The following is a 9,407-nucleotide window of genomic DNA, read 5'->3' on the forward strand; positions in this document are numbered from 1 at the left end:
AGAGAACAGATTGCACATGGGGGTTGGCGAGGGGGGCTGCCCAGCATGGGGGCTGCCTGGCAAGAGGGCTGCCCGGCACAGGGGCTGCCCGGCATGGGGGCTGCTTGGCACGGGGGCTGCCCAGCATGGGGTCTGTCCATCCTGGGACTCCAGCTGCGTTTGGTCATCCTCACTGTGGGAACAGAGACCATAGTTAGGAGGGTGGGTGTTAAGCCTTCCTCACTGCAGAATATAAAATTTTATTGATATACATTTTATTGTCTTTTATAAAACTTCCTTTGGCTATACTGGGCCACAATGCTGTTAGGTGGGCACCACAGTGCCAGTCCTGGGTGGCCAGCATAAAGCCAGTGCCCACTTTCAGGTGGGGGCTAGAGTCAAGACACTTTGTCCAGGAGCTGCCCACATGGTCCGCAGTGGCCTTGAGGACACATCAAGTGCCCCGGGAGGCTGTCCTAGACTGGCCTGGAGTCAGGAAAGGCAGTCACCTACCTAAGGTGGCCGAAGCTCCTTCCTGTCACAAGCAGCTCACCATGACCAGAAACTCCCCATTAAAGTCACCAAGCGGTTCATCAAGGGTGCAGGGATGTTGTTTGCAGGAAGCCTTAGCTACAATACATGTTAATCAGACCCTCTTCCAGACAGCACCGTGTCCTCCGGGTTAGCTCACTGATTTGCCTTGAGAGGACGGAAGGTCGAGAACAGTCCCCTAATGGTGGTGGGGGGGCGCTGCTGGCTGGCGGGGGGATGGTGCTGGCTGGGTCACCTTTACGGGGGGTGTGACTCGAGGGGCAGGAGGTGGAAGGGCTGGGTGACCCCCTCCTCTCCTTTACTGACCAGCCTGGGCGAGGAGGGGCCCCACCACTTGGGGTCAGCTCTGTACAATGGGTCACTAAAGGAAGAGAGTGGCAGGGGGACATGGGCAGGGGCCACAGGGTTGCTGCTCAGTCTCTCAGCCACCCCCGGAACCTCCAGCCCAGGGAGAAGGAGGGACGGGATGGGGAGGCTGGAAACAGACCTGTCCCCTCCCATGTGGGCACCGAGGCAGCTGCCTCATTCCTGTCCCAAGGTAGGGGGTCTCCGGAGGCCACTGGCCGCCCATGCCCCTGCCTCCCCCGGGTGCTGGCCTCTCAGGAGGCGTTCCCAGAGGGGCACTGCATCTCCATGGTGACCGTGTTGGGCGTGCCGCCCCCGGCCTCCCCCAGCTCGGCGCCGTCCCGCAGGGCGCGCTGGAAGACCACCCTGAGAGGCTCCCACAGCCGCTGCGACTTGTCCCTGCCGGCCAGGAAGTAGATGACGGGCTTGGCACTGCTGTTGATGCAGATGCACAGGTCGGTGACATACTCGGGGAAGGGGGCCGGGATCTGGAAGACCCAGAAGAGGAACCAGTCGATCCCTAAGTAGATGGAGGACACGAGGAAGACCGAGACCATGGCCAGGATGACGTGGTTGAGCTTGGCAGACCGCTGGCGCCGCCGGGCCCGGCACTCCACGTGCAGGATGAGGGCCAGGCAGGGCAGCACCATGAGCGGGCAGAAGAGGAGGAAGAGCAGGATGCCCAGGAAGATGTCCATGTGTCTGCAGGCCACGCCGGAGGCCTCGTGGCCCAGGGACCCACAGAAGTAGCTGTGTATGCTGGTGACCAGGAGCGACAGGATCCAGAGCAGGGCACACACCACAGCCGACAGGCGCTTGGGCCGCCGGTGCCAGTACCAGGCGGGAAAGATGACCGACACGCAGCGCTCCGTGCTGATGGCTGGCAGGAGGCTCACGCCGGCGACAAATGTGCAGAGCCCCAGGATCTGGGACACGCTGCGGACATAGTCAGCAAACGCGCCCACAAAGCCCCCCGTGTTGAGGATGGAGAACATGGCCTTGCTAAAGAGGTAGCCGACGTCGGCGCTGGCCAAGTGCAGGAAGTAGATGGAGAAGGGGTTCCTCTTGATGGAGAAGCCGAAAAACCAGAGGACCAGCCCATTGCCCACCAGGCCACACAGGCAGAGCAGCAGGAAGATGTAATTCATGACGGCAGGGGGTGGCAGCATGGTGATCTGCTCTATGGTCAGGAAGCCACGGCTGTACAGCTCTGGGGCCTCACTCACGCCGGGACACATCTGTGCAGGGCACGAGGGGAGACACCTGTGAGGCTGGCTGGGCCGCACCTGCACACCTGCACCTGGGTCCCAGTTACAGACGGCGGGGTCTGTAGGGTCACTGGCTCTGGAGCAGCTAACTGACTGAAACAGGGGCAGAAAACCTCTGTGACTAATGCTAGCACTCTGTGTCCCAGGACACCAAATGGCATGCCTACCAGAGCCAGAGTAATGACAGGCAGTCGCTGGTAAGGACCCTCGGCTGCCCACTGGTCAGAATAAACTCTGGTCAAAAATGTCCATGTCATGCAAGATAATGAAAAGCTGAGGGGCTGGCCAGTTAGCTCAGTAGTTTAGAGTGCGGTGTTATAACACCAAGGTCAAGGGCTCAGATCCCTGAAATGGCCAGCCACCAAAAATAAAACAAAACAAAACTGAAAAGCCTTTCCAGATTGAAGACCAGAGAGACATGACTAATAAACGCAGAGCTGCGATCCTAGGTTATACCCTGGTCCAAACCATTGCACAGAGGATATTATTGGGACAATTGGTAAAATGTGAATATGGACTGTGTATAGATAACATTACCGCATCAATGTCAAATTTTCTGAATATGAAAAAACGAACTGTGGCTATGTACAGGAATGTCCTTGTTCTTAAAAGACACAGACTATTTGGGGGTAAGGAGGCTTGGTGTCTGCAATTTACATTCAGATAATTCTGGAAGAAAAGTCTACCTATCAAGAGATACACAGAGAAAACAAAAAATAAAAAACAAAAAAAAAATGTAAAAAAGAGAAAAAAGAGATACAGAGAGAAAGCACACGTGGTGAAAGGTGAACGGTGAGTGAGTGGAGGTGGAAGCTGGATGAATGTGCCTTGTACTACTCTTGCAAATTCTTTACAACATGAGAATATTTATTAAAAGAAATAAAATCACATGCAAATTAAAAAGAAAAAGGAGTGGACCCTGGCCATAGCTGGAGTAGGAGCCCGTCCCACAGTGGGATCAGAGCAGCTGCCTGCTGGGCCGCGGGTGCCCTTTGCGTTTCTGGATTGTGGGAAAGTCCAGGGGGTCCCCTGGGTGGGGAAGAGGCAGTGGCTACTTCTCAAGCAGTGTTTTAACAATTGGTCTGGCTGTAAGACTGCATCCCAGCCAAATACCAGTGCTGCCCACAGGGGCTGGGCTGGCATATACATGCACGAAGCAGGGCCAGGTGCAAGAAAGTGGCTAGTGGTGGCATAATGGCAAATCGGAGAGCACCCATCTGAGCAAAGCGGGCAGCCTGCTCTGCACCAGCGGGGACCTGCAGGCCGAATGGCTTATCTTCCTCCCCCTCTCCAGAGAAGCCCAAACTATCCTTATCTTTAAATGTTAACATTTAAAACACACTGTGCGGTGAAACGCAACCTATCTGCAAGCTGGGCTAGGTTCTCAGGCTGTCGTGTTTGACCTCTCCTTCCCAGCAGCAAAGGCTGCGGCCCTGAGCACCTGAGCACAGTCACTGCCCTTCCTGCACCCCGGCAGACATCGCTAACCCACTCCAGCACGCCCTCTCCAAGCTCTAGCCGAAAGCTGGGTCCTGAGAGGTGGCTCTAGGCTTGACACCCTGTAAAAAAAGGAAGGACCTTCTGGCCAGGCTCAGGTCAAGGTGAAGCTGCAAAAAAGGGACTGGAGATGTTGGCAAAACTTTGGGGAGACTCTGAGATCCTACTCACCACCTGTCATCCTCTAAATACATTTACCGGCTCAACCTCTCTGTCTGTTGCCCCCCAAATCCAGCTGCTTAGCGTGCTCTGGGCGTTCCTTTTCTGTGGGTGATGTTGACTACTCCAGGCCTTGGACGCCCTTCTCAGCTGGGGAACCAGACCCAGTAGTTTGTAAGATCCAATGTCTAAACAGGCCTGGGAGGACCAGCTCAGCTGCTGGGGCAGAACTGGGCTTCAGGGGCTGGATGGGATGAAGGCAGATCCCTCAGGCTGGAAAAAGTCTGCAATCCCCCCTTGGAGTCAGAGAGGGAGGCGGGTGAGTCATTGGGCGTGTAGCTGCTGTTGCCAGCCACATACCGCCTTGTAAAACGCCCGCCCTAGAGCCTGCTCGCTCCCTGAGCTCGGTCTCTTCTCTGGGGATTTCTGGCGACTCCCCCGGCCAGTCCAATCTCTGCCTCTTGTTGCTGCCATTCCACAGTGGACACTGTAGGGAGGAGGAAAGGACTGAAGGGCATGGGGGGGAGTCTGGGGGGCTGGGCAGGAGTCCCCGTTCTGCCCCTGACCTGTGGACTGACCACAGTCAAGTTACTACCCTAGTGTAAGCCTCGGTTTCCTCAAGTGTACAAGAGGTTGAACTAGGTAAATTTGGGAGGAGGGGGGTCCTTCCAATTTAAGAGACTTTTGCCTGGGATTCAGAAGGAAATTCCAGACTTTCCAAGTCTCTCAGAGAAAGAGGGGACTGGGTAGGGCAGAAGGAGGTGGGTCAGCCTGGAGGGTTGATTGAGCCTCAGCCAGGGCTGGGACTGCAGAGGGGAGGTCAACCAATGACTAACAGACCTTGACCTGGGGCAACACTCCTAGAGTGGCCCAGAGTGCAGCACACGATATCAGGGCCACCCTGGAGCCGGCACCTAGGGCTTCCTGGCAGGGCCTGGCTGTAGTTAACAGCTGACCGCACCATCTCTGCAAGGAGATATGAGATGAGACATTTCAAGGCTGCTAAAAGATGACCCCGGGGACTTTGAGGGTGTCCAGTCCCTGTGCTTGCCTCACTGATGAGGTCATAGGATCCGAGGAACCAGGTAAACAGTGCCAGGCCACATAACCCAGAGGGGACTGCTACCCACCGCTGGTGCAGAGCTAGAGGGTGGTGTCCGGGAGGTGGGGTGTGGGAGAGGAGGTGCTAGGCTGGGTCTGCCCCTCACCCACACTCATCTGTCTGGGCAGACACAGACCCCTCTGCCTGGCACTTGCCTTGTTCCTGTTGGTGGGATGGGCCTCCCAGGAGCAGTTTCCAGCCATCTTCAGGCCTGGAGTCCAGGTTCCTGTTCGCAGCACAGTGGCCTGCACACCCACCTGGCAAAAAGCCCAGAGAAAGGGTAGAATGAAGGCAGCAGGGTCCCACCTAGAGCTGCTCTCCACCCCTCACTGAGAGACGCTCCACCACCCAGATCCCTGACCCCAGGTTCCCAGGGCCTTCCAGGCCTGTGGCTTTCTGCTGTCACCATAGAGCAATGGCAATCACCCGGCTCCCTCAGAGGCAGGGGCTTGGTGAGACTGTCCCAGTGAGATTCTGGAGCAGGTCACCCTCACGGGCACGGCCCCCTCCTGCCTGTGGACTCTTCATTCAGACAACTGCTGACCCCTGGAGCCCCACCGCCTCTCACTGGGGAAGAAGCCCTCCCCTTCCCCCTTGGTCTGCAAGATTTCTAAGCCAGACTGCTTCTGGAGACGTACATTTATTTACCCCCACACATTTTCTGGGCATGTCCTTTGTGCCCGGCCCAGAGTGGACCAGGTGTTCCCAGCAATCAGCCCCGGAAGGGGGAGCAGGGGAGGAGAGATCATTTCTGGCACGGGGGACTGCCTGGAGGAGGAGGTCTTTGCTGGGCCTTGTGTTTGTAATGTGCAAAGGTGTCTGGTCTTTCCCCTACAGGTGCCTGGAAGGCAGGACAGCCTAGGCATCAGCTTCATCATTGCCACCTCTGCCAACCCCACTGTCAACAAATGCCAGCTGGGCACATGGCAGTGGCCTACACCCAGGGCCCCGTTTGGTCTTTGTTACCAGCTGTGAGGCAGGTATCCTCAATTCCCTCTGATGGGTGTACCTAGGCTTGGGGGTGAGGTCACCTGCCAGAGGCACACCATAACCACCGCACTGGCTGCAGCTTTGCAGATTTGTGTATGGCCACGACCACAGCGGCTGCAGAGGGGAGGGGCAGCTGGACGGTGCGAGCCAGGAGGCCACCGTGGTGGCCCTGGCTCCAGGCTGGGCGAGGGGAAGCTGGACTCGCCCAGGACTGCTAATCGGGAGGACTGGCAGGGGTGACAAACTGGGGAAGGGGCGACCCTGCAGGAGACTAGTCCACCCCGGCCGGCCAGAGCTCATTGGTCCGCCCACCCTGGATCCCCGGAATTGACCTCTGTCCCCCAACCTGAGCTTTGCCTCCTCAGGCAACTACCTATCCCTCCCCGCTGCGAAGGAGGGAAACTGAGGCTGGGAGCGGAGAAGGGGCTTGAGGGCGGGCGGGGTGGCAGCCCGGGGTGCAGGCTGCTGGGTCCCCACCCACCCCCCGCAGGGGGAGCTCAGCAGCCCGCTCGGCGCCGCACGGGTCACCCGGCCGCAGCCCGCCACGCGCGCGCACCTCCCGCCCGCCTCCTCCCCCTCCCGCCCGGGGGCGGGGCCGTGGCAGCGCCCGTCATTGGCTGAGAAGCCTGGCCGTCCGCGCGGACGTCCCGCCCCCTCTTTAACCCTTGGTCTCCCGGAGCTGGGGTCGCCAGTGCTGCCGGAGGGGCCGCGGCCTGGCAGGGGACGCGGAGTGCCCAGCGCCGCCCTGGGCACCTCCCACCCGGCGGTCTCGCGCCTTTCCCGCCCCCCGGGCTGCTCGGCCGCGCCCTTGGGCCCCGCGCAGCTGGACGGCGCGGCCCTGCGTCCCCGGGTGTCCGCGGCGCTGTGCCTGGCCTGCGGGTGGCTCTGCGCGGGGCCGGCGGGTGCCCACGGGGAGCACCCTGGCGTGCGTGCGTGATGCGTGGGCACTGCGCTTGCAGATAGCAGCTGCTCGCCACGCACCGTCTCCACTCTAGTTGGGCCACTGTCCCGTTGCACCGGCCGGCCGCGTGCTTCTCCACGCGCTGGGGCTTGTCTAAGCTTTCCCCCTGCCTGCAGCCCCAGACCTGCCCGCCTACCCTCCATCCTTCCAGGCCCCCGAACACCCTCCGCAGCTCCCATTCTCTTGGGGGCCCTTCTAGACGCCCACCACCCCCTTAGGTCTGGGTCCCAAGCTTTGTCCCCAGGGGTGTCCTGACTCTGGAGAGCCTCACCCTTCAACCCTGCCAGGCTAGACCCCAACCTCACAGAGCCCCGCAAGGGTGGGCGTGTGGTAGGGGCTCCTAGCTCACTTCTCTGCTGACCGATTCCACCCGTGTGTGTATCTGTGCCCTTGTCCTTGTCCTGCCAGGGACGATCTGAAACGCAATGTCACTCATGCACAGAGAGATCTAGAAGCCAGGTGGACCCCAGATGGGCCATGTTAAGAGACGTGTGTGACACGTGCCTGGGATGCGTGTGAGCGTGTGTGTCCTCCGGGTGGGATTGGGGCTATGACAGAACTAGTTTCCACTAAAGCTGACCCCAAAAGCTGCCAGCTCAGCTCACTCCTGACCCTTCCATGAAATGCAAGTCCAAGGATGGCCTAGCCACCTGTGTACCTCCTCTGGCCTTGTCTCCTTTCAGCCCCACCCCACCATGACCCAGCCCCGACTGTGCTCAACTGTGCCCGACCATCGCAGCCCCTCTCCTCATCCTTTGGCCACTGTCGGGCTGGGCCTGAGGGCACTGGCTATCGGAGGGGCCTGTCTGTCCCTCCCCCAGACACAGAGAGAACTTGAGTTTTCTCACTCCAGGTCCCTGAGTCCCCTACTCACAACTTGGACTGAAGAGACTTATCTGGAGGAATAGAGACCTTGCAGAACATCTCAGGAACGGCCTCCATCTGAGGCCAGCAACCGCATCAGGCTGCTGGCCTGGGAGAAGGAGGGACTGTCACTGCCCGACCTGCTGTGGCTGCTGAGGCGGGTCCCTCAGTGTCCACCCCAGGGCTGGCCCCACAGCTGCCCCAAGCTGGGACTTGTTGTTCGTGGAAGGCGGCATGCATGAGAGTGGTGGGAGCCGTCTCCCTGCGCTTGGGACACTGCCCACTGGGTGTTCCCTTCCAACCCTTCCAGAAAGCACGCTTGGACGGCTTGCAAGGTTGAGGGAGGGACAGAGGGGAGCCCCCACCCACAAGAGGACAGAGCAGGAGCTGGAAGTGAAGGACGGCTTGGGGCTGGGGGTGAGGCCAGCTGCGGGGGTGGGCAGGGCCTGCCACACAGGAGTAGGACTCTCACAGTTCCCCAGTGTCCCTGGGAATCCTGGAGCCTCCAGACTGGGGGAAGAGGTCCTCTAGTGGTTGACAGCCCTGCTCTGGGGTCTCAGGGCTCCCTGCTTGGAGCCTCAGGATTTCTAGGAGCTGCCTGCCCCGACGGAGCCCACTTCACTTTCCTTCCCTGCCTGGCCTTCGCCCTGCAGCCCCGGTTCCTGGAACACCCTCCCCTGGTCCCTGGGCCCCATGCAGCTACCTGCGACCGTCCTGATCCACGGAGGCCTCCCCTTTGTGGCGGGCTCCTCCCGCCTCTGCTGGCCGACCCACCAGGGCAGCAGGCCAGCACCAAGCACTGCCCGGAGCCTCGGAAAATGCGAGCTCAGAGTGGAGGACGAGCCCTCGCCTGCAGGAGGAGATGGCTTTGGAAGCAGAACCCGCCCCAAACCCAATTCCAGGCCCGGCAGGAGGGGGAGGGGGCAGGGTGAGGAGGAGGGGCTGAGCAGGGATGAGGCTTCAGGAAGGAATGCCCCGCTCAGGAGCCCCCCCAAGCCCCACTGGGAACTCATCTCTCCGCCTGGTGACGTCACGTTGGCCTGAGCACTGCGGCCCGAGTCCAGCAGTTAATCTCCCTTGCATCCTGCTGCTCGGCCAGGCTGCCCGGGAGAGGGGGCACCGGGCTGTCCACTTGCCTGGCGCCTTTGGTCTGCTCCTACTGGGCATTTCGGGGTGTGCAGGCCCAGGAGGGGCCTGTCCCTCCCCCATTGTTTCATTTACTGAGGGGCTAATGCAGAGAAGCTTGGGAGTCAGCAGGATGAGGGCTCCATGGAAGGGTGGTGTGGAATTGGCTGGGCAGCACCACCCAGGGGGCACCCACGCCCCTTCCCACTCTGGAATCTGCCTGGGGGCCCCCTGTGGGCTTATGGAACCAGGAATTCCCTTTCCCCCAGCCCTAATGGCAATCAGATGGTGCAAGTGGAAAATCACAGTGCTCGCCTGGGCCGAGCGGGGAAATTGGCGGGCTCTGGTGCCTGGTGTGTGTGCCGCTCAGCGGGAGGATGAGTCAGCCTCCCCCCAGCGAGCCCCGCGGGGTCCCGAAACGGGTTAGTGGCCGGGCACCGAGCTGAAGCCTGGGGGGCGGAGGGGTGCAGGAGCCGGAGGGGTGGCCGCGAGGTTGGGGTGGTGAAGAGCAGGGAGCCACCCAGGGAGGGCCAATTCTGCCCTGGGCCAACTTTCTCACGGCCCA

General features: G+C 60.3%; 1 protein-coding gene across 3 annotated transcripts; it reads right to left on the reverse strand.

The window, feature by feature from the left end:
* Window positions 1-219: 219 nt before the first annotated feature.
* On the reverse strand, window positions 220-8,560 carry LOC134375496 (mas-related G-protein coupled receptor member F). 3 transcript variants are annotated; one of them, XM_063093969.1, is made up of 3 exons: window positions 8,421-8,560; window positions 5,058-5,159; window positions 220-2,114 (listed from the first exon to the last, which is right to left on the reverse strand). In XM_063093969.1, exons 2-3 carry the CDS (start codon window positions 5,103-5,105, stop codon window positions 1,131-1,133), a joined length of 1,032 nt encoding a protein of 343 aa, XP_062950039.1. In that variant the 5' UTR covers window positions 5,106-5,159; window positions 8,421-8,560; the 3' UTR covers window positions 220-1,130. The 3 variants fall into 3 exon arrangements, with proteins under 3 accessions (XP_062950039.1, XP_062950040.1, XP_062950041.1); XM_063093970.1 differs by lacking the exon at window positions 8,421-8,560 and adding an exon at window positions 7,728-7,791; XM_063093971.1 differs by lacking the exons at window positions 5,058-5,159; window positions 8,421-8,560 and adding an exon at window positions 3,840-4,310.
* Window positions 8,561-9,407: the final 847 nt, after the last annotated feature.

This window comes from Cynocephalus volans, chromosome 4, assembly GCF_027409185.1.
Source record: "Cynocephalus volans isolate mCynVol1 chromosome 4, mCynVol1.pri, whole genome shotgun sequence".
Classification (NCBI taxonomy): domain Eukaryota; kingdom Metazoa; phylum Chordata; class Mammalia; order Dermoptera; family Cynocephalidae; genus Cynocephalus; species Cynocephalus volans.